Source organism: Heloderma suspectum, chromosome 3 (genome assembly GCF_057233095.1).
Source record: "Heloderma suspectum isolate Gila_16-S chromosome 3, 16-S_ref, whole genome shotgun sequence".
In the NCBI taxonomy this organism is placed as follows: domain Eukaryota; kingdom Metazoa; phylum Chordata; class Lepidosauria; order Squamata; family Helodermatidae; genus Heloderma; species Heloderma suspectum.
In genome coordinates, this window is record NC_139460.1 from 180,219,929 (window position 1) to 180,245,082 (window position 25,154).

The 25,154-nt window shown below is 45.1% G+C and overlaps 1 protein-coding gene across 4 annotated transcripts in view; it reads left to right on the forward strand.

The window, feature by feature from the left end:
- The window catches only part of WDFY4 (WDFY family member 4), a 415,677-nt gene that overhangs the window by 369,218 nt on the left and 21,305 nt on the right, over positions 1-25,154 (forward strand). For all 4 annotated transcript variants that reach the window (XM_084845114.1, XM_084845112.1, XM_084845113.1 and 1 more), the window contains 5 exons: positions 1,015-1,162; positions 6,746-6,903; positions 8,691-8,849; positions 13,628-13,807; positions 22,663-22,845. In XM_084845114.1, coding sequence (XP_084701240.1) covers positions 1,015-1,162; positions 6,746-6,903; positions 8,691-8,849; positions 13,628-13,807; positions 22,663-22,845 — 828 coding nt within the window. The remainder of the gene's footprint in view (positions 1-1,014; positions 1,163-6,745; positions 6,904-8,690; positions 8,850-13,627; positions 13,808-22,662; positions 22,846-25,154) is intronic.

Consider the following 25,154-nt stretch of genomic DNA (forward strand, 5'->3'; position numbering starts at 1 on the left):
TTGTAATTTTTGCGAACCACCCAGACAGCTTTGGCTATGAAACAATGAAATTAAAGAGAACCCCTAAACTGTGCACCTGATCCTTCAAGGTGAGTGCAAACCCATTTAGGACTGGCTTTACTCCACCACCCAGAACAGCTGTTTTCCCAGTCCACAAAACATTTCTTATCTGGATTAAGTTCCAGCTTACTTAACCTCATCCATTTCAAAAGAAGAAATCTAGGGAAAATTTCAAAATCTAGGAAATCTTGTTGACTCCACCTATTGTATCCCCTTGGCTCCACCTACCATTAGCTGCCCTCTGCCACACCAGCCCCAGTGAGCACTAGCCAGCACTGTTCCTAAGCACTCAGAAAAGCTCAGCTAGCATGCTTTGTGCAGACACCATGGTGGATAAAAGATCTCTGTGCTGCCATCATTGTCACAGAGTAAGTCTTGAGAAATTTTCTTAACTGTGCTGATCATTCTCAGAGTGGTTTTTTCCTCCACCTGCCCTCTAATAATCACTCCAACCGTGTGGAAGAGGAGTGGTGCTTTCAAAGCAGCACTGAGGGTTTGGAACAACCTACCAGAAGAGGTTTGTGATTGCTCCTTCTTGCTGACCTTTCAGCAGAAATGTAAGGCCTATCTATTTGTCCAGGTCACTGGTGTTTAGGAAGAGTGGAGTTTGCTCTCTGTGCTGCTCTATAATGATTTTAGCTAGATGAGATGTTGAAATTCCTGTTTTAATTATTGTTTTAATACTTCATTGAGTGTAATTCTTTTGTGGATTTTGGAGGGATACTACAAGCTTCTTTAAGTGAAAGAAAAGCAGAGTACAACCATTTTAAATGCATACAGCTGAAATTCCTGGGTGTGCATATGTTTAATTTCGGGCACCATGTGATCCACTAGAGTGTTCATATGCTTAGGACCAAAAGTAGAGCCTTTGTGAATATTATACAAAAATGAGCATCTATTGCCTTTGGTGGTTTTATGTGTGTGTGTGGTTTTTTGTATTTTCCTTCTTTGCAGATCTTTACCAAACCACATCCAGCTAGGAATGCCCTGGGGAAGCATTTGATGGGGAGAGAAAGTATACTCTTTCCTTATACAGCCGGGCAATTGCCTCCGTCACTCAGCAACCTGCATAACCTGAAGCTCTCACCTGTTACTGTCAAAGGTATAGACTGGGAACATAAGGAGTACTTTGTGGAAACTAGAATGGATTCTGTGATGCACAGCAGACAAGGAAAATCTCACTGAGCCAGAGGACCTGGAATGGAGGGGGCTGTGCTAGACACACACCAATCATCCAGCAAAATGGCTGGATACCTTTCCCTCCTGGGTCAGAAACTTCAGCCATGGATGTAGAAGTCTGTGATCTGCTGAGGGTTAGCAAAGAACAAACAAACATACATTGCCCCTTCATTAGATCAGAGACCTTCAGGAAATGAAGTGGGGGTAGCATTAGAACACCCTTTCCACATATCCAGTGGGCCTCTGAGGCAGCAAAGGGGCAATGTTTTCATACATTGCTTGCTGGATCAGAAATCAGCACCACACATCCCATGACAGAATAACTGCAATCCAGGGCAGATCTACATTGCGCCTGTCATCGCAACCAAGTTGGGGTCCTGTTGGGTTAAACGCACTCGCATTAAAACGTGATTATCCACACTCACCCATTTTCCCTGTTGGGGTTCTTGATCGAATGCGGGAGCTCGGTTCACACTCAAGAGCTGCACTGTTTTCCTGCTCTTAAAGATGGCGGCTCGTATTAGAGGAGCAGAAACTCTCCCGGTTTCTGCTGATTCCCTGCCCACTGTCCCTCTCTTCCTCTATCCCTGTGTGTGTGTTTGTGTGTAGGGATGCTGCAAGCATCCTGTTGGGGCTCGAAGCCTGGTGAGAGCTTGTCCCTTGCTGCTGCTGCTGTAGCAAATGGGGGTGGAGGGAAGAAGGAGGCACCTATCCTCCCCCCCCCACCTGCTGGAGGCCAGGGCGAGAGGCTGGGGGATGTCTGCCAATGCTGTTTTCCCTGCACCAGCCCTTTGCAGCCAGTGCGAGGAAGAGGGGCAGCGGTGACAGCACCCAGCACTCGCGTTTTGGGGGGGCTGCCTGCTTCTTTGAAGAAGGCCGTGAGATGACATTGCATAGGTTCCTTAGCACTGGAAGTTTTATCACCAACCAGCAGAGGACTAGAGGCACTGGCTCTTGTCTGATCTGGGAAGCTAAGCTGGGTCAGCCCTGGTCAGAATTTTGGATGGGGCACTGCAAGGGAATCAGGCTTCCTGCACTGAGCTTGTTCTCTCCCTTCAAATGACGCTAACTTTTACCTCCTTCTATCCCCTGCTTTGCCTTTTTTAAAACAAAATTAAGGATCACAACTAAGTGCCTGTACACAGCCTTTCCCCCCATTCTAGCTTAACTGGTGCAGTAATGTTTTCTTGCGGCCCCAATCCTGGGCACTCACTTACTCGGGAGTAAGCCACATTGAACTCAATGGAACTTACTACTGAGTAGACATAAGATCACTCTGTAGGTCTGCAAGCCTCAAGTAAGCCCCATTGAGCCCCATAGGGTGCTCTGGAACAAAAGGGAACATTGCTTCTGAGCTTGGTGGGGTGGGGGATCAGAGGTGTCTCCCTTCATTGCAGGGAGGCATTTTACCCTCTGCTCCCTCCGATTGAGAAATGCAGAGGTAGGAGATGCTCAGGACGGCGGTGGGGGCTGCTTGCATCTTTGAAGACTGCCCAGTCAAGAAATGTATGCTTGTGTGTGGGGAAATCAGGCTGGAGAAAGCCTATTCTTCGAAGATTTGAAGATATGAAAATTCGAAGTTAATGCCTTAATTTAAAAAAAAGAAAAATCACCTACAGGTTCCCAGATCAGACAAGGGCCAGCACTTCTAGCCCTCTGCTGGTTGGTGATAAAACTTCCAGTGCTAAGGAACCTATGCTATCAGTAGCAGGAAGACCAGATGGGGGCAACTAGAGATGTGATTGGACAGGGGGAAATACAAACACCGCTGTATATGGACAGGTGTGGGAGGGGACTACAACCTTATAAGGTAATGAACACGGAAGAACAGAGCACATGAATGGGAAATACCAGGATATCAGGGTTTTGAAAGCAAGAGCAGAGAAGTGGGGAATTCCGGTCCCAATTCGAGGCAGGTCCTGCGTAGTGTGAAAGACAAGCAGTGAAACCTTATTGGAAGCGAAAAAAAACCATAAGTGTAGATCAGCCCCCAGTGAGGAGTAGGTAAAAACATCTCCAATAAAGCAATGGGGTGATCTGTGGGATGCAATGGTGTTAGTGTAGCTTGGGGGCACCCCCCGCCCACCCTGCATTAAAAGCTTCCCTTTAGGTTTCTTCTTTCTGGTGCATTCTGGACCCAAGAAGCTATAGAGGTCCAGCCCAGTTTCCAGTGGGGGGAGAACTCCACCCTATCCCTGCCTGGAATACATGTGGGGAAAAAAATCAAAATTAGTGATTACAACTACTGCTGTATCGAAAATTTCTCCCACATTTTTTTGACCATTCTCATTCAATTTGATAGAAAAGACATTGCTTTCAAAAAGAAATTTAAAGGAAAAGAAATTTTGGAGAAATTCTCATGGGTTGGGTTTGGGGTTCTTGCGCTTACCTTACTTATGAGGTGGCTGAGGAATGTGCATGAGTGTCCTGTCTGTCATTATACAATAATCTCTGTGGCAGCCTGTAGCTTCCTTGGCTTCCCGCACTTCAGTTAAAGCTACCATTAGGAAGATATCATGAGGCAATTTCTCCCATGGGGCTTTTTCAGTTCAGGAAGTGCAGGTGGCCTGGGGGGTACAGAACATTGGAAAGATGTGTAATATAGAGAGAAAATACACACAGAACCCTCAGCCACCTCTCAGTGATTAGGTAAGCTCGAAAATACCACCAAAAGAAATTCAAAATTCTGCCTCAAAAAAGTGGAAGCTTCAACACAGTCGATGCTGTTGCCACCTACAGAAGCAGTGCAATAAACCAAAAATCCTTAGGAAAAAAAGAAAGAAGCTGTGCTACAATCCCTGCTGATAGTGAGCCCTATCTGTGAGAATCTGTAGAAGAATTTCTCCTCCCCTAGGAGAAATTCGGTGAAATCCTCCCCCCAATTTCTCTGCCCACAAATAGGCTGGAGAATTTTGAGAGGCCAGTTGTGTACAGCTCTAATTACAACATACATGAACACAACCTGACTTGAATTGGGATTGATTAAAACAAGCTTTTTTCAACAATTATTCAATGGAAGTTCATAAATATCTAATTTTTAAATCAAGCTCAAGTTGATTAGGGCCACTTTGTTCTCCCAACAATGTCATTAGGAGCACAATGGAACCAATGGCCTCCCTACCCAACCCTCACTGCAACTCTTTTCTTTCCAAACTATCCAGCAACAGCAGGAAGAGCTCAGAATCAGAGTTCCATTAGACCCTAGATATTTTAGCAACCATGCATATCTACAGCTTCTGGGAACCATGGGAAATGTAGCTCCCCATGCTGGCCATGGATACTGTCACATGTTTGCAGCAGAGTCAAGTCCTAACAGAGGGTCCATTGTGAGCTCTCCCCACTACTGCCAAATCAGTTTTGGAAAGGGATGGGACAGCATGGAGGCCCTGTGGTAGGGCTCACAGTGAGGGGTGGGGGTGGCGAGGCCATGGGGCCCAGTTGCATTCCCAGTGAAATAACTGGGAGTGCGATGGGTAAGATTGCCATATGGCTAGGTTTTGCCCACATTCTAGTCATGTCATCTACTGCCCATTGAGATTGTTAGTTGAGTCAGATTCCCTGTTGTCATTTTAAAATTAAGATTGCAGAATGGGCATCGGTGAGCTTCTCTGGTGAGTTCCATATAAGGAGTTCGATATATGGAGATGCGGCACTGAAGGGACTCTCTTTCCAGTCATCACTGCCCATTTTACTTCAGATAACAGGGGCATTCGGAGCAGGCAGGTAGAATGGGAACCAGTGTTCCTTGAAGTTCCTAGGTCCCAAGCCATATAGGACTTTAAAGGTAACCATCAAAACCTTGAATTGTGCTTGGAAATGGACCTGCAGCTAGTGCAGCTCTTTTTCAACTAGGGTAATATCTTCCTAATGTCCAGTCCCGATTAGTATCCTCCGGGCCATATTCTTAACTAACTGTTGTTTCCAAGCAGTTTTCAGACTGCTCCACATATAACACGCTGCATTCATTAATACCAGATGTTACTAAAGCATAGGTTATTGTGGTCAGCTAATTCCTGCCCAGGACAGACTACAGTTGGCACATCAGCCTCCGCTCACAAAAGGCACTAACTGTCATTGGCCTAGCCTATAAAGGGAGTCACGTGTTGCTTGATATTTACAGAAGCAGTGATATCCATAGAGAGAAGAAAAGGGCTAGAGCAGGCATGGGGCCTGTCTGGCCTGCCAGCCCCTACCCGAGGCCCCGGGCCCAGCCCCTCTCCCCTGGCTTCACTCCCTCTCCCCTGGACCAGGAAATCTCTTCTGTCCAATCAGCAGCTGACTGGAGAAAAGAGGTTGGCCCTGCTACTACCCCCTCCCCTGCTGCAGTCAGGCTTTTTAAACAGCCTGATTGCTGCGGGGGAGGGGAGTGTATTTGAGTCTCTGCATCTGAATGGAATCTAAGTAAACACACTGGGGGCCACATGCCAGCTGTGTGTGGCCCCTCCCACTGCTGGCATTTGGGGGTTGGGACAAAGAAAAAAAAGGTTCCCCAACGGCTAGAGTGATGTACTCATTATCTGGAGAAAGGGCTTCCTCCTGGTTCATTTTGGAGCTATTTGGGGCAGAAGTGATAGCTGTCCATAGAAAACAGTGGTGAAATCTAGGATTTTAATGTGGCTGTGATTGGTCACTATTGTGTCCTTAAAAGGTCACAGCAAAGATAGGAGCTCATGCACTTTCTAACTTGGGACTTATTTCACATGAAAAACAGTCGTTATTTTCATTGTTTATTTGTCAAAATTAAATTTAAAAAATACTCTGCCGATGCAAATAAAGTCCATAGCTGTTATTGCAGGTTGAGGGAATAAGCAGAGACAGAATCTTATGTAGTCCTGTGTTGTTATACCCATATTGCTGAATGCAGGGAGCTGAAGGAGAATACTATGTGACAACCCTGCAGTGTAGTCAAGTGTTATCAAATCTTCTGGGTGTGGGTGTGTTTTATTATTATTTTATTGGGGGGGAATGCAGCTGGGGGAAATATGGAGTTGATCACAGCACCACTGATGGAGCAATTAACTGCTTTCCCACTTATGAGGGCAATATAGGGGGATTCTTGGGGGAGGCAGTTGTGTCTGGAAAACAGCCTGAAGCCCACCCACCCAGCCTCCCAACAAACAAACACACTAAAAGCTGGTGCTTTAACCAACTTCACAATTTCCCTGACTGCATATCTCTTTTAAGAAAAGCCAAACAAAACAAAACCGCAAACCAAGCAACCATGTGTAGTTTGAGCCTCAGGTTTGCTAAACAGTTCTTTAACATGCCACTCCACCACTATCCCACCACATCTGATTTGGATTTGCATCCAAAACTACTACTGATAAGCCTAAAATACCATCCCACTTCTACAGTCTCATTTGCAAACTGCAAAAGTGGGGCAGAATTTTGACTATGAGATTGGGGTGTGGGAGACAAATTCAAGCTGCAGATTTCTTTCTTCTTTTTAAACTGTTGTTCCAGAAGCAGAAGCAATAAAAGAGTTATCTTGCTTTCTCCTATGCAGAGGCACCTCAAGGACCTGTTGGTCACATTGTCTGTACTGAAAAGGGAATTTTGGCTGTAGGAAAGAACAAAATTTTGCTCCCTCCACTGTGGAATAAAGTGTTTTGCTGGGGATTCAATGATTTCACCTGTTGCCTGGCTAGCTTTGGATCAGACAAGGTATTTCACAGCAAATTTATGGATTCTGATGCAAGAAACATCCTAATTTATAGCCTCAGCTGTTTGAGTGGCTGTATGGCCAGTAGTTGCTGGCACTGAGAGATGGCGGGGGTGAGGTGGGGGGTGGATGCATTGCAAAATTAGCTTCTAAACTGGCTGGAATCAGTAACTGAACTAGACAAAAACTTGGTCTGTATCTTATTAATATAATATCTGATTGACAATCTTGAGACTTTTCTTGATATTGATTTGGGTGCTACTGCAATTTTCCCCTTTCTTTGCTTTTTCCTCCTTTGCTTTGCTTTTCTTTTACATTCTTTCTTTGCTATCTGGCTGTCTTTGTTTCTTTTAGACACTATAATTATATTTTTCTATACATTATTTTGTGCTTTTTTAAATATTTGTATTCTGTTTTAATTTTATCTGAATAATCTGCACGGAATGAATACTGTGCACTCAGGGTTGGTTTCAGCACTGAAGGTCCTCAGACAGCTGCTGGGTCCCTAGCACCCCAACAGCACCCATTGCTGGGCAGCTGGGTGTGGGTGTCACCCACAATTTTAATTACCCACAGTGTTCTTACATAGCATCACTCTTACATAGTATTGCAGGAAATTAGATTGACAGGCAGCACACAGTCACCAGGAGATCATAGTGCTGCTGATGCCCAGCACCGTAATCCCCACCAGCCTACCAGTATAGGACCCTACCAATATATGAGGGATCCACCACAGGGCATGTTGCTGGCGGCCTCTCAGACTTGGAGCTGGCCCTGTCTGTGTAGTGAAAGGAACTATTGGCAGTGATGTGGCACGTGAACTTATTTTCCCAGTGGATCCTTATGTAGCCGAAGTGGCACCATCCACACACAAGAGGGAGATCTCAGCAAGCACTAGAATCCCAAGGCTTGCAGTAGTACCCCTCCTCAAAAAGCTTTAGAGAAAAAGCTGAAAGAGGAAGAGGCACCGCAAACAACCCAGTAAACATGCTTAGTGGCCACAGAACTCTAAATGTTTGTCTACTGTGGGGTTGGGGACAGGCCACCAGGGGCAGGACAAGAGGAGGAAAAAATGGACTATCCTGGAAAAGCTGGCTGGCTGAAACCCTGAACAGGAGCACTCCACACTGCAATATTTTGTTGCAGGTCCCTTTTGTAAAAATAAATAAGAAGCTGAGGTACAAATCAGGAATTCCCCAGTTTAAATGTTGCCTCCCTCCTACGTTGGCTTAGGCAAACTATTCTGACTGTCTGTCTTTCTGTCTGTCTCTCTCTCTCTCTGCCTCAGCAGTATGGGGATGGTAATACTGACTTACCTTACAGGGTTATTTTAAGGATTATAAAATAATGTGTGAGGGAAAACTGCATTAATGATCTTCCACTGTAAATTATCTGGTGATCTTATACTTGGCTCAAATCAGTGAGCCAGAGTCTGATGTGGAGGAAAAAGGCTATTTCTGTGGGGGAAGGGAGATTGTAGGAAATCACTATAGCAGAAGTTGCAGGATTTGTTTGAAAAAAAGAATGAGTAGGCATCATTTCTCCAGAGCATTGGAACATATTTTTTTTAAAACAAACATTTATTTCCTAATGTTTTTTGACGGGACCTTTTAAAAAATTTAATGTTTTGGATTTTTGTAAAACAAAATGATTCTATGATTTAATCTATATGCCACTAAAAATATTCTGTTCTAATTTCAGAATTACACCAGTTTCAGAATTTTTCCAGCTGCATACACATTTTTATTCTGTCTCTGTTTTTATGCTTTCATGAATGTTTCTTTTGCAGAGGATGACCATATTTGAAGCCACAGCTGACTGGGGGGGCTGCCTCTGTGCTGTTTGTCCAGCACCAACAATGCTGATCACCTCTGGGAGCAGCTCTGTTATGTGTGCCTGGGAACTCTCTTTGGCCAGGGACGGAGCTGCTTGGTTAAGCTTGAAGCAGGTAGAACATTCAAGCTCACATTACTAAAGAAAATGAATGGTTAGGCTCAGGACCTGGCATTTGCAGACTATTGGCCCTCTCCAACAAAGTCTTCATACACATAAAAAAGGAGATACTTAAAAAAAAAAAAAACTGAAGTTTTACATTCCTTGCTCAAAATGCCTCATACAACTGGAAGTAGCATTATAAAAAACAAACGACTCTAAGAACATTTCCATTGTTCTGTTTCCATAATGCAATGTATACAACAGACTTGGCTATTCAAAGAGTCCTTCTGTTAAAGGGTCTGGCCAAAAGTTTGTGATGTTAGGTTTAGGAGATTTTACAGCTATTTGTGGTACAGCGCTTTGGAAGGCTCTGAGGTGGACAGACGATTTTGGCTTTCATCAGACTGTTCCTTTGTTCTTGTTGCTCTTGGCAGTAAGGGAATAGGAACAATGGCATCCTCTTAGCAATAAGACCATTGGCCATAGAGAATGATTTAAGGCAGCTTCTTGCCTTTTTTTATGTAACTCGAGGCAGGAAGGAGCAGCCGTTTTTTAGCAAGGTGCACAAGGGTGCATGAAACTGGCACAGCAACCAAGATCTTGCAAATGGAGAACTTAGGCCTCCATAGCCAGTCCATTCCATTCTACTGTGTCCCTCTCTGTAGTCACCATTCTGCATTTTCTACTAGACTGCCAAAAAACATGATGAATTGGCAATGAATTTGGTGCAAATATCTGCAACAGGGAAGCTCAAACAAAGGAGCCCAATGCTCTCACTTCATAGTGTGTAGTCAATTCCATTTTCTTGTATCTCCTATGGTAGGGGCACAGAACCTCAGGCTTAGGGGCCAATTCCAGCCCTCCTGGGACCCCAGTCTGGCCCTCTGGGTTTCCCTAGATTGCCATGCCCCCTTCCTCTGGCCCCATCCCCTTTCCTCTGAATACTTAACATTTTGTCGTTTCCCAGCTTTTTGTGCAGTTTCCCCCCATTCTAACATTCTGAAATGCCTGTTGGTTACTGGCTATATGAGCTTCAAGCTATAATATTCTGTTATTTCTGGTATTTTTGCCCCACCCCCTTTTGCCTCACCCACCACTGGAATGTGGCCCCTGAAAGCTTCTCCAAAATGGCCTCTCCCTCAGGCTCCAAAAGCTTCTCCCTCAAGCTGAAAGAGTTTCTGCACCCCTGTCCTAGAGAATCCATCTTTAGCTTCGTAGCATTGTAGGAAAGATGTGTTGCCACAACACATATTTCCAGTGACATTTTGAAGGGAAGGGCTGTCACTTCTGCCAGCTGCTCTTCTTGGTTAAGCTCTGCAGAAAAACAGAGGCAGCCAGCTGTTTCCCTTACCTGAGATCTGTGCTTGTGCACCATCCATCCCTTCTTGGGTGGACTCTTGGAAAAGGCTAGAGGCTGCATGTTGAAGTTTGCCAAAGAACATAGTCTGTGGGCCAGGAGTGGACCAGGGGTGAGGGTTACCATCTGGAGTGAATAAACGAGGTAGCCTTTTTTTGATAACCTATAACCCTAGTAAAATTATTACCCACAATGGCCATCTGTAATTAGTAGCTTTCACTGAAAAAACACCTTAATTGTGTAAAATAATATCCAAAAATACATAATATTTGGTTGGGACTATAGGTTTGACACCTTTTGCCCAATTAGGGTCCAAAAGAGCTCAAAGTGACCAGAAAAAATCCATGATGTATTGAAATAATTTTTGAGAGCATAACTGAAAAGGTGCAGAACACACAGTTCAAAACCTGTAAGCCAGGCATTATCAAATACATGGGTCTTCACATGAGGGATTCAACTAGATACTGTTTTTTAAAAATAGTCTATGACCCTAGACATGATGCCTGCTGGTAATGAGTATCTTTACTACAAAAACACCTTTATTGTGTAAAAAAAAAAAGAAACTAGAAATACATTATATACAAATTTGAGCACAAGATGACAAAACAAGTTGACAAAGGCAACATATTCTAGATGAAATGAAAGTCAGAGAGATGAAAAAATGAAAGAGAATTTTATTCCATGTATGCCAATATGTCTATGCCATACCTGCATTCACAAATTCTACAAAAATAGCAAACTTCAAGTACAGTGTTTTCTTGAATGATTTAATCATAAATGTCACTGTCATCATTATCTCTTCCTTCAAAGATTTAGAGCAATATCAGGAGAAGGAGAGAGAAATAAAACCAGTGCTAGTCTATTTATCTGTTTAGGAGGAGTGGGAAAGCAATGACCTCCACTTCCCGGTTGTTCACAGTCACTTGGAAATTGATACAGGGCATTGCCTAGGTTCTCTGGGCTTCTTGCCACTAAAGCACAATGGAATAATCACCTCAGTCCAAAAGACCACAGCACACCAGGGTCTTCATTTCCATGCATACCAAGGCCAACTGACAGCAATCAAAGCATTATTAGGAACCTCTGAGCCCCACATGGTTCAGCACGAGATTGCAACAAACAGAATTAGTAATGGAGGGCAGTCCAAAAGACTAAGTACAAGGCAGAGGTGGGGTCTGAGCCTCAACACACTTAATGACAAATTTAAACCCACACATTTTAGCAGTAACAGAAACCTATTTGTTCATTTAAAAAAAAGTGGGAAGGGTGGTGCAACTTGGTGGGCACCAAGAAACTTGTCTGGGGCACACTGGTGCCCATGGGTACCACATTGCCTACCTCTGCACTACTTACTCCACTGTGAGGCACAGGCGCCCTGGACCTCCAAGAGATATGCAGAGATATTGCAGTACAGGTGCAGTGTGGAGGTCTCTTTGCAAATGGCCGAGCTCCCAATGCAGCACTGAAATGGACATTGCCTAAATGCAGTGCTGGGTGCTCCACAGGATATAAAGTTCTATCTGGATATACAAGGCAACAAGGTAGCACAAGCTGCGAGGAAAAGCCCTAGTCCTGAAAATGTGGGTTCAGCCCCAGAGTGCTAGGAATGCATATGAGGAGTGGGTAGTGTAACAGACAAACCATGGGAGGACCTTACAGCAATGGAACAGAGAGACAGAGAACAACTGTTGTTAAGATTGTTCGAGTAGAGGACACCTAGGTTGTGAACCTTAAATACATCAGGTGTTACTGGCTTGCAGCTTTTGTTTCTAGGTTCCATGTGTCCTTTGCCCATGCAGCCTTTCCGGAACAATAAAACATACCGTTTCCTACAGCGGCCAACCAGATGCCTTATGGGAAGCCCATTACCAGGATCCTCTCCCACTGTTGTTCCCCACAAACTGGTAAACACTGCATGTTTAACAAGCTACCCTGCGGAAAATGTCCTGGGTTCAGGCTACACGCTAATCCATGGTTCAACAGACAACCCATGATTTTTTATTAATGACTTGGAGGAATAGGTGCAGGGAATGCTGATCAAATTTGCAGATGACACAAATTGGGCAGGATAGCTAATACTTTGGAAGACAGAAACAAAATTCAAAGTGATCTGGATAGACTGGAGCGCTGGGCAGAAAACAACAGAATGACATTTAATAGGGATAAATGCCAAGTTCTGCACCTAGGAAAAAGAAACCAAATGCACAGTTACAAGATGGGATTACGTGGTTCAACAACACTACACGCGAGAAGGATCTTGGAATTGTTGTCTATCACAAGCTGAATATGAGCCAACAATATGATGTGGCTGCAAAAAGGGCAAATGCTATTTTGGGCTGCATTAATAGAAGCATAGCTTCCAAATCCCGGGAAGTACTAGTTCCCCTCTACTCAGCACTGGTTAGGCCTCATCTGGAGTACTGTGTCTAGTTCTGGGCACCACACTTTAAGAAGGATGCAGAAAAGCTGGAGAGGGTTCAGAGGACGGCAATGAAGATGATCAGGGGACTGAAAACAAAGCCCTATGAAGAGAGACTGAAAGAACTGGGCATGTTTAGCTCTGAGAAGAGAGGACTGAGTGGAGATATGATAGTGCTCTTCAAGTACTTGAAAGGTTGTCACAGAGAGGAAGGCCAGGATCTCTTCTCGATCATCCCAGAATGCAGGACATGGAATCATGGGCTCAAGTTACAGGAAGCCAGATTCCGGCTGAACATCAGGAAAAGCTTCCTGACTGTTAGAGCAATAAGGGAATGGAACCAATTCCCTAGAGAGGTAGTGGGCTCTCCCACACTGGAGGCATTCAAGACAAGGCTGGACAGCCATCTGTCAGGGATGTTCTGACTTGGATTCTTGCATTGAGCAGGGGGTTGGACTCGATGGTCTTGTATGCCCCTTCCAACCCTACTATTTTATGATTCACCAACAACCCACACTCAACCACTGTTTGTGGGTTAGTATGTTGTGCAAATGAAGTAATTGTTTCATATTTTAACAAATCAGTGTTATTCTAAAATGTAGTGGTACCAGACTAATGCATGCACATCATCTTTTACTGCTTTGACATGACTAGGGCAATTCCTCCGCATTGAATTAGGCTAAGTCCTCTAATCCAGGATGGGTAGTGTGGCAGGGTGTTCTCTTTTACAACACATTTGGGACTGTGGTGCCCACACTCCTAGGAAATTACTGTGGAATCTAATTCCTCTGTGGTTGTGCCTTTGTGCTCCATAACCCTTCACATCTGGCTCTTCACTCCCTGCATTAAAGGAAGGGATGGTGCCCCTTCCCCACGCTATGTACTCCACTCTCTGAAAAATACTCTCTCACTCTATGGAATAGACCATTTATCTTTGCAAACTGAAGGATACATTGTGGCTTGCTACTAAATTAGTGTCTCCCTTTGTTGTGGTCTTTGCTTGCTTTGTTCCCAGCCTTTGTATGGACATACGCAGCCTGTGACCTGCTTGGCTGCCTCCACGTCCTACAACATCATTGTGAGTGGATCTGCTGACAGATCCTGCATCATCTGGGACTTGAACCAGCTGACACACATCACCCAGCTTCCTGCCCACAAGGCATGCCTCTCTGCTGTTGCCATCAATGATTCAACGGTAAGGTATTCATTTATCATCGTTCTCCTGACACATCCATGAACATTTCATGATGACTTAATGGGTGCCCTTCCCTGCGAGAAACCATCCTGAGGCGCGACAGATTGATTTTTTCTTTTTACAGAGGTTTCTAATAGTATCCTTAATGCTGAGAGGGGGCACTAAAAGCGGCCTCTGAGGCAGAGGAGCTGAAGAGGAGGAGGAGAATTGTTACAGGCTGTTCTCTCCAAGCTGGGTTCAGCTTTCAGCTTTTGAACTCCTGTGTGTTTGTTTACATACGACCTTCTGCATGTATTTCATTGTCTGGTTCCAGTTAGACAAAACCAAAACCTTCTTTCCCCAGCCAAAGGTCATATCTTCACCAGCCAACTTCTTATGAGGGAAAAAAGAGGCAAGCTATCTTGATTTCCTCGTCTTGCTAGGGGTGAGCAAACATGCAATGTTCAAGCTCATTAAGATTCTCCAAATTCCTCCTCAAAGCTTGTTTCACCTTGTTCGCATTCCTAAAAGTGAGCATCTTTTTTTCCCCCTTGATCAGGAAGGTACGCATCCCACCCCGTGATCAAAAACACACTCCCCACCCCCTGGCTAAAGCATGAAAATGTGGAGGCGGGGAATGTGCATTTGTGCATGTGCACATTTTCAAACATAAATGCAAGTTCAGGACATTGCAAAACTTTCCCGAGACTTGAGTTCCTGTTTGTGCTCAGAGTTGCAAATGGGAGATGTTCATATGATTTGTGAACAGGAACTAAATCCTTGTACGTCTTCCCCCTTTATGTTACTTTCTGAAAAACAGCTAATGCTGGACACACCCTTACGGCCAAACTAGATGTGTTATGCACAGATGTGAGTAAAATCATCCCAATGCCACTTTTGAAACTGGAAAACCCACTTCCAGGGGAATTATTAAGGTTGGAGAATCAGCAGGGGGAAGGAAATCAACATTTCCTTCATCCATTCTTTCCCTGCTCCATATCTTGCCCTTTCTGGTGACTTAAATGCATCCCATAGGGGAAATGTATGTGTGGGATAGTGGGGGAGGGGGAGGAGAGGAGAGGACAGGACACTGAACTGAAATTGGGAAATAAGCACTACCAAAATAGAAGATGTGCACCATCAAAAAAAGGACAAAAGAGAATACTAATCTGCATATAATTTGTATGTGCTAATGTATAAGTATATATGCTAATTTAAAAACAATTATTGGGATTTAAATTTCACTGAAGGCAAACCAATTAATTTCCCATCCCAATCACCCCAAAATTCTTACATTAATTTGCAGCCCAGCAGAGATCACCTGAATATATTCTCTTGTTCAATTAATCCCAGATGACTCCAATCCTGTTCCAGAATCAGTTTCCTTTCAGTTATAAGTACTCCCATTCAAGTCAATCATCATACCATTACACCCCTTAAATTAAATTTGACATAAATAGGTACAGTGTGATGGGTGTGGGCTGCAAGTAAACCTTACTGAGTTCAGTGTGACATACTCCCATGTAAGTGTGTATATCTTGCAGCCTAACTGGACCATACGTTTAATTTTTATACAAAGGCTACACACTGTTACACTTAATTTTTTTTATTAATTTTTAAGCAACTCTAGGGTTTTATAAATTCTATCATGTGATTTATTCTTGTAAATTCTTCACCTTGTTCGAATCAATCCCCCACCCCCTGCATCCATTTGTTACTCTTCAATAAAAAGGGTAGACCCTAACCTTTTGATGTATTTATTTGATAGCTTTGTAACCTGCTTTTCAGGGGAAAAACCTTCCCTTCCTTCCATTATCCCAACAGCGGCAGCTTCCTTTCATTTTTCTCATTCACACTCACATTCTTCAACCGCTCCCCCCACATTCATAATCTCTATACACATACACATCCCTACCCCCATATCTGCCACTGCCTGTATGAATACCAGGGCAGACAGAGAGCTGCAAGACGGGGAGGAGGGATGGCCTCCTCCCCACTACTTCTGCAACTTAAGAAGCCACAACTGGATACTTTTTTCTCATGTAAAGGTATCTTTCTTTCTTTTTTTAACGCTCCCTGTCCTCCTGGGATTTGCAGTTTGTAAATGAGAGAGAAGAAGGAAAGATAACTCCAGCTCCCAATTTGCAATTCAAACTAAAATGGCTTCCTTTGCTTCTTAATCATAGAGAGAAAGGCTAGAGAGGAGAAAAAACAACAAAAACCTTACAGCCAATAGCAATTCAAGCTCCTGGCTACCACCTTGACCCATCTCCTCTGTGTTCAGTACTAGGCATATTGGGAACTGGACGATTTACTAGGCAGCCCTTGAAATAACCAGGCAGTCCAGTAGAAAAGTGGAAACCTGGCCATCGTAGGGAGGAGAAGGTAGGGGAAGGGCGAAGTTGTTCCTTCTGCTGCTCCTTTCTTATCCTAATCATTCCTCTAGAAGTGGATTTTCCTATTCCAAAAGGAGTATTGGGGTACTATTACATACATCTGTGTCTTATGTCTAGTTTAGCCTACAGTGTCTCTGAAGACTATACATTGCGCCTCTCCATCAACACTTCCCTGACTTTCACTCCATCTTCACCATTCCTTCCTCTTTATGGTATTTCCCTTTACTTCCCTACCATTTCTCACTTCCATAGTCAACTTCTTTAGAGTCTACTTTGTGGCCACTTTTGCCTCCCTACCTTCCATTTCACCTGTCCCTCTAATTGCCATCCTTGGCATTCATTGCCTGGCCATCTCTTCTCTGCTGATCACCTTTGAGGGAGATTTGGGATTTCTGCACTAGAGGTGTGTAATTCTTTCTCCTACAGGATATTTCTAATTTGCCAGGCTTCCCTGCTCCTATTCCTGTGCCCTGACTGTCAAAGTAATCTTCCTCCCAACATTTTCTCTGACTTTGCTTGTTTGCTCTCTTCCCCTTTTTTCCTCACTCAGGAAGATCTTGAAATGTTCTTCAGGGAAAGAATTAAGAAAATCCATCATTAACTTCCATTAACTGGCCATTCTTTCCTCTTTATAGCATTTCCAGATTAAGAAGATAAGAACATGCTGGATCAGACAAAAGTCCATCTCATCCCGCATTCTGTTCACACAGTAGGCAACCAGCTGCCTGTGAGAAACCCACAAGTAGGACATGAGTGCAACAGCACCCTCCTGCCCATGTTCCCCAGGAACTGGTGCACATAGGCATGCTACCTCTGACACTGGAGTAGCAGCCATTGATAGCCTTATCCTCTATGAATTTTTCTAATCCTCGTTTAAAGCCATCCAATTGGTGGCCATCACTACATCTTGTAGTAGAAAATTGCATAGTTTACTATGCGCTGTGTGAAGAAGTACTTCCTTTTATCTGCCTTGAATCTCCCACCAATGAGCTTCATAGGATGACCCCAGGTTCTAATACCTATCCACTTCATCCACACCATGCCTCCTTTTTTACACCTTTGTCATGTCTCCCCTTACTCGCCTTTTCTCCAAGCTATACAGTCCCAGACATTGTAACCTTGCTTCATAGGGGAGTTGCACCAGCCCCTTGATCGTTTTAGTTGCCCTTTTCTGCAATATCCTTTCTAGGTGCAGTGACCTGAACTGTGTACAGTATTCTAAGTAAGGTTGTACAACAGATTTGTATAAGGGCAGTATGATATTGCCAGTTTTATTTCTGATATCTTTCCTAATTGTGCCTAACATGGAATTTGCCTTTTTCACAGCAGTCACAGACTGGTCAACATTTCAATTGAACTGTCTACCACAACCCCAAGGTCACTTTCTTGGTCAGTTGCCACTAGCTCAGATCCTGATTTTTTATTTTTTATTTTATCATCATCATCATCATCATCATCATTACACTTGGTTACATTGAACTGCATTTTGATGCCCAGTTTGGAGAGATCGTTTTGGAGCTCTTCACAATCCCTTTTTGATTTAACCACCCTAAATAATTTGGTGTCATTGGCAATAGGGATGGATGAACTCACCCGTGCCCGGCTTCATCAGGTGCTCACTGAGCTACTGCCTGTCCCTGTTCACGGCACCACACAAGCTTCTGGATGGCCTGGCAAGCACTTGACAAAGTTGCGGGGCCACCCGCCCTTGGAGCGAGCCACCATTTTGCGCCACAATGGCAGCTCAGGTTCTTCCGGGAAGGTAATGTTGAATAATTGGTGGGGCCTGTAATGTTGCATAAATGGCTCCTTTACAGCCACCAATTATGCCACATCACCTTCCCGGAAGAACCTGAGCTGCCATTGTGGCGCAAAATGGTGGCTCGCTCCAAGACCAGACAGCTACCAGGTGCTTGCCAAGTTGCAGGGTGCTCGCCAAGCAGGTCCACAAGGGCCCCACCCCTAGAATAGGGTCTAGGAGGGTAAATGAGGGGGAGTCCATCAGACTCCAGCCCCCTGCCCGGTGGACTATCACAACATCCCTAATTGGCAAGCTTGGCCACCTCACTGCTCGCTCCTAATTCCAGATCATTTATGAACAAGTTGAAAAGCATTGGTCCCAATACAGATCCTTGTGGACCTCACTGTTTCATCCCTCCATTGAGGGATCTCACATCTCATCCTGTCCTTTCAGTTTCATGTCCCCATTTTCAAGGAAGTGAAAATTGAAAAAGCTCCCCCTCAGGAAGAGCATTCTTCTGCCACATCTCCAGTCTGGAATGAATAAAATGCTATGGGAGGACTGTGCAGTGGTAGAGAAGATATCTCCTACCCTGGGGGCCGTATACACAGCACCACTTTCAACCTCTACTCTATCGTAACTGCACAGCATTACAGCTGCGAATTAACTTCTGCTGCCATACATGCACATTTTACTGTGGACTTCTCGAATGAGAAAATTTGCTGTGTGCTGACACATAGCCAAGGAGGCAATAAACTGCGGCAGTCACACTGCCCTTTGTGCAGCTGCGCAGGCATGTGAGGGTGCAACACTTTGGGGTTTAGTGGCTGTTTTGTACTTTAGGGGTTCTTTTGTGTCTGTCCATTCCTCATTTGGCAGTTCTCCATTCCGAGACTCTTGTGATGGTTCGCCGAGGCATGTGCCCTTGGGAGGTACATGCCTACTCATCATTCCAAAATGGTGGCTGGAGCGAAGTTGGTCCTGAACCTTCTGCTCCCCCAAGACCCCGATGCCCTTGGTCAATGACTCCAAAGCAGTCATTGTGAAGATACAAAGCTGCAGAGGTGTGCAAGAGTGTGGTTGAAGAAATGAGCACACTTCCCTGTGCCTCTGTAACTGCGCCGCCCTGGAGGAATGGGGACAAGTGAAGTGGTGTCACAGAGTGACGCAAGCATTAGGCACACCTACCACAAAATGCGAAGTGAGTTTGGGGATGGGACAGACAGCTCGCAACCACGGGAAACCCGTAGCAAACCAAAAATATTGCAACAAAACGTATCTTTGGAAATCCGCACTTTCCAGGTGAAAACCACAGTTGGGTTGCGAAGTGGTGACTATGTCATGTGTCCCGAAGGACCTCGAATCAGTAGCCCCAGAGTAAATGGCTCATGTAGATGGGACCCAGAACTGTCTCACTTTATTTCTGCTTCTGGTCCCCAAAGCTGCTCCCTTGAGTCTATTTCCTCCTAGTTCTCCATTTCTCTACTCTTTTTTTTATCTTGCATCTTAAGCTTCTTTTTTCTGTTTTAAACATGCTTAAATGTCTCTAGCCTATAAAAGCCCACCCATGATCTCTTTCTCTTTATTCAGCTATAGTTTAATCTCCCTTTTTATTTGCACTTCTAAAGACCTGACATGTGATGTACAAACCTGCTGCCTCTACTTCTTTTCCCTACACTCTCTTTGTGACTTGCTTTAGTCAAGGGTTTGCCAAAATTGCATTACAGTCAATAGCTTGTGTGATGTGTGGATTTTCTGAAGCTGATTGTTTGGTCTAGAATATTGAGCACAGAGCTTTTATCCTGCTATTGAGATTGGTTACTCACAGAAGTTTGCAGGTCCTTTAGATCAGGGGTCCCCAACCCCCGGGCCGCAGACTGGTCCTGGTCCGTGGCCTGTTAGGGACCAGGCCGCAGTAGGGGTGTGGGAACCGCCCCTTACCTTGGGTCCAAGGGGGGGGAGGCGATCTGTCCCTCCCCCCTGCCCCGGAATCCTCGCCGGCCCTGGCTGGCTCCACTCCGCTGCAAGTCCACAGAGCTGCTGGCCAGCTCCGGCCCTGTTCTTTGCAGTAATAGCGTATTACTGCAAAAAACAGGGACGTAAATGGCGTCTGCTATGTGCATCCGGAAGTCCTCCCCTGGCCGGAGCCTGTTCTTTGCAGTAATACCCTATTACTGCAAAGAATAGGGACGTAAATGGCATCCGCTATGTGGACACCATTTGCGTCCCAGCGTCCGGAAGTACTCCCCTGGCCAGAGCCGGCTGGCAGCTCCGCAGCGAGTCCAGGGCCGATGAGGATTCGGGGGGGGGGGGCGGATCGCACCCCCCACGGACCCAAGGTAAGGGGGTTCCCACACCTCTACTGCGGCCCGGTCCCACCCCTCCCCCAGTTCATGGAAAAAATTGTCTCCCACGGACCGGTCCCTGGTCCCAAAAAGGTTGGGGACTGCTGCTTTAGATGACATCATCAACCTCCAGGTGTCTCCCGCACGGAGGGAGCAATCCTGTTGGGATAGGCAGCTGCCTCCAAACTTGGAGGTGACTGCCTGTTCAATGCAAGGAAGGCAGAGCGTGGAGGCGATCTTCTCCTCCACACTCTGACTGCCCTACATTCGCTCGTGGCTAGACAACCGATTTCAGAGCAGGAGGGAGGAAGCTGGACAATGCAGGTCACCACATATAAAATACCTGGGCAGGTCACCACATATAAAATACTGATTTGTACCCACCACACTCAGAATGCAAATATGTTCTATTTTTAATGTTTGATTGTAATGTTTGACTAATTCTCCTCAAAAGTTCTTCCCTGACTGTAAGATCATAAGAAGTGCCATGGTGGATCAGACCAAAGACCTGTGTAGTCCAGTGTTCACACAGTGGCCAGCCAGATGCCCATGGGAAGCCCGCAAGCAGGACATGAGGGCAATAATACCCTCCCATTATTGTTCCCCAGCAGCTGGTACTGAGAGACACACTGCCTGTGATGCTGGAGGTAGCATATAGCCGTCATGACTGGTAGCCATTGATAGCCTTATCCTCCATGAATCCCCATTTAGAGTCATCCCAGTTGGTGCTCATCATTACATTTGTAGCGGTGAGTCCTATACGAACGATGTGAAGAAGTACTTCCTGTCCTGAATCTCCCACCTCTCAGCTTCATAGGATGACCTCAGGTTCTGTTATAGTATTATGAGAGAGGGAGAAAACATTCTCTCTATCCACTTCCTCCACACCATGAATAATTTTACACTAACAGGTCTTTCCTTACTCTGTTTTTTGCTAAGCTAAACAGTCCCAGACTTTGTAACTTTTCCCCATTGCAGAGTTGCTCTAGCCCCTTCATCATTTTGGTTGCCCTTTTCTGCACCTTTTGCAACTCTACAATATCCTGTTTGAAGTGCAGTGACTAGAACTGTACCTGTACAGGTATCCTGTAGCGGTAATCCACCCCACTCTTTCGCTTCCTGGTGCCTTAAAGGCTGTAATGGCATGCTCAGCTGGGGATTTGGGGGAAGCATTTGGATCCAATTGTGCTCCCAATGACATCATCATGAGTGTAACCAAGTCTGAATTCAGAATTTGGCTCAAAAATTGGCTATTTTATTTTATTTTGGGCTCAGTTTACCAAACTCAGTACTGAACTGAATTAAGGCGAGTTCACCCATCACTAGTTAACCACCCAGCCCCTTCCCATAAACTACTCTTAAAAGATAACTTGAAAAATGATGTAAAACTGTAACCCAATCCAAACCAAGGATGGGTGCATACAGTTTTATGTAGAAATAGTTGTAGTGTGTTTTCTCTCTGCTGTAGGGTGAGCTCATTTTTCAAAAGGCATATGTTCTTGCCTCCCAGTTCAATGTTGATTTCGTCTTCCTTTTCACCTCTCCCCCTGTTTCAGGTGGGTTGTACTTTAACAAACTTTTTAAAGTACTTTGAAATCCCCACTTGGGGATTTACTTTTAGATATTTTGCACTTTTGCATACCTTGGGGTTTAGTGAAGCATGCAGTGACTTCCTTTGTGTTTGTGAGTGGACCATTTTTGGCCACAAAGCCATCAGCAGACAGGTCAGTTCACTGTTAGAAGGAATGATGATGTCAGTCAGGTTCATTTCATAAAGTAGTTGCCTTGAATATGCTACAGATTTTGTAGGGTCCATAGATCCTGCCCTTGTTGAAACTATTTTTAATGAGCCTTTTAAATAAGATTTATCATCACCAGCAGTAATAAATGTTGGAATGGAGGTGGTAAGGAGATTGTCTTCATATATTTGTTACTAATTTGTTATTATATCAGATCCTGAAACAGGTTCAATAGAGCTCAAGGTGGCATATATAGGGTCTCAGGAGGATCCTTCTTTAGGTGCTGACCCGATCCAGACTTACTTAACTTCAGCAAAGTTACTACATCACATGAGAGACCTGATGCCACCTTGTACTGAGACCATTGGCCCACCATTCATTTTCTCTCTTCTAACTGACAGTGGCTCTCCAAGGTTTCAGGCAGAGATCTTTCTCATCACCTGCTCCCTGATGCTTTTTTTATTGAACCTGGGACCTTGTGCATGCAAAGCTTGGCTCTAGCACTGAGGTGACCCCTGCCCACTTCCAGCCTTTGTCCATAATTGGCTATGGTTTTGAGTTGCTGGAGGTCTGAACACTTGTTTGTGTTGGTGGGGTAAGGACATTGCCTAATGTTGTCCCATGCTCTACAGTGATGAAGTGTGATATGTTTCAGGGTGATATAGCCTCGTGTGCTGGAATGGCCCTCTACCTGTGGAACATCAATGGACAGCCCTTAGCTGAAGTCAGTGCCACCTTCAGCCCTGGAGTCACAATTTCATGCTGCTGCTTCATCGAAGTGATGGACTGGGATGTGCACAGCCTCATAGTGACAGGGGATTCAGGTGGCCATGTGCAGGTAGGCCTCTCCAGGGGAGAGTTTCCACTTCCAGGAACTCTTTGGCCTAACCTATATGTGAAAAACGAAACAGATTCTATTGCCTGCCAGAAGAAATAACTTCTGTAGCACAGAGATGGCACTATGTAAAGTGCACTAGGCAAGGGCAAGGGATGGGTCTCCTTTTTCCTTGTCAGAACTACACATAGCCCATTATTTTTTCCCAGCAGGTTGTTTTCCCCATGCACAGTAGGTGTGGGTGACTTCTGGTTGAGTGGAGGACTGGAGGAAGGGGCTGTTTCTTTCCTTTTTTGTGAGCCACTTGCGCACTTAAAATCAGTTCTTCCCCCAGCTGCTTTTCTACTTTAGTGGCCTATATGTATTTTCCCCTTTAGGGAAAAAAGCAGCTTGGGGGAATGATTTTGCACGGGCAGAGAGCAAAGAAAGGATTACGCATCCCTCGCCCCATCCTGCTGGTCTTCTCCATTGTGAGGAAACAGTTGCGAAACTGTTAATACGTAGTTTGGCTTTCACTCTCTCCCTGATATAGCCAATATTACTTGGCAAGGCAAAGGTGATCAGCTTGTTGAGTTGGTATTTTTAATGCATCCAAATGTCTCAGGGCCTCACAAGCTTCTCTACAGCTACATCCTGTGTGTGCTTACTTGCAGTTAAGTCCCACTCAGTTAAGTGGGGCTTATTCTCAAGTAGCTGAGCTCAGACTGGCAGCCATAGACCTTAATTATGGACTTTACAAAATATGGGGCTCAAATTATGGTTTGTGGGCTACCTGTGACTTTCATTGAGACAGGCACCTTTCTCATGCTACTTTGGTTAGTGGCATGGAAAGAAGTGAAAGGTGGTGCACTGGCAACTTTCTTGCACCTTGAAGCTATTGACTTGGGAAAAACTCAGGTAAGTAGCAAGAGGAGGGAGAAGCTGCCTGCTGCTGTTGAGGGTGGGACAGAGAGTATGTGCACACCTGATGCACAGCTTCAAAGCTGAGCCCCATTGGAATGATTCAGGCCTTGTATAAATCTCCCTTTCCCGTGACTGGAGCAGCACCATCAAACCCAGGGTATAGCGTTGCCACTTCATTCGGAGGGGAAAAGCCTCTTTTTACTCATGCTAATTCAGTGAAATGCATGCAGATGTTAACTTAGGGGGCAGGGGAAAGATACAACTGCAGTAAACACAGAGTGGGTGGCATGACTTTCACTTCCTGAACCTACAGGTTCAAACCACTAGAGAAGTGGGACCTGCTCTGTCTATCTCCCTTCTACTTGACTATTGAAGTCAAATGGCTCTGTTAAGAATAGACTCTGACAACCCTTATTGCTTCCCACATATCTGGCAGGACAGGTGTGCATTTGCTGCCCATGGAAATGTATTGTTCTTTAGACCGTGCAGGCCAGTATTTCTCCAGCCTTCTCAGAGTTGACTTTTAAAAAGGGTTACAATGTTTAGTTCATTAATCACTTAAAACATTTATGAAAATCAACAAAACATTTTAAGTACCCCCGATTCATCAGGAAGGAACAAGAATAATGTGCCTTGCTAAGGCTGGGTCAAAAAATGCAGTCCTTGGACAGAGGGTGGAGAAAATCCACTAAAGTCAAGAGCAGGCTGAGGTCAAAACCACAAGGCTACCCATTCAGAAACAGGGGCAGTCCAAATAGAAAGGTCTTAGGTGAAGCTGGGGTCAAAACACTGTCCAGAAGCAAGCATAGTCCAAAAGCTGGGAGGGGTCCAAGGGTGAGCAGCACAGGAGATGAGTCAACAAGTACCGCAGAGTCAAGTGAGCTGGTTTGCAAGAGTCTGGGAGCTGAAAGACATGTATAATTTTCAGTAGCTACCAGAACTCAACTAGAGGCTTGATCTCTTGGACCCCAGTCCAGTTGCCAGCATTTAGTTCTGCTCTTAAAGGGCCCTTCCAAGGAGCCTCCTACTCATGGGTAGCTCTGTTACTTCGGGCTTTCAGGCACGTGGTCCTTTGCCAGGTGGCCACTTGGGCCTGTACTTTCTGGTGTCTACATTTTCTAGGGCCAGGAGGCAGGTGGGTCTCCCCCTCTGACTCATAAGGAGGTTGTTCTGGAAGAGGTGAGCTGGGGATCCATCCCAAATTTCCTTCCAAGCTTCCTCTGAAGGTAGGCCTGCTGAGGTTTCTCCTTGGATACCTGGGTCTTCCTGGTCAGCACCAGAGTTGAGAGGCTCAGTCTGCCTCCCATGGTCCCCTGCCTCTGGTTGGTTTGGGCCTCTTCTGTAGAATAGCTGTGCTGGGTCAGGCCAGGGTCAGACATGACACATGTTTTTTTCTTCAGAACAATTTA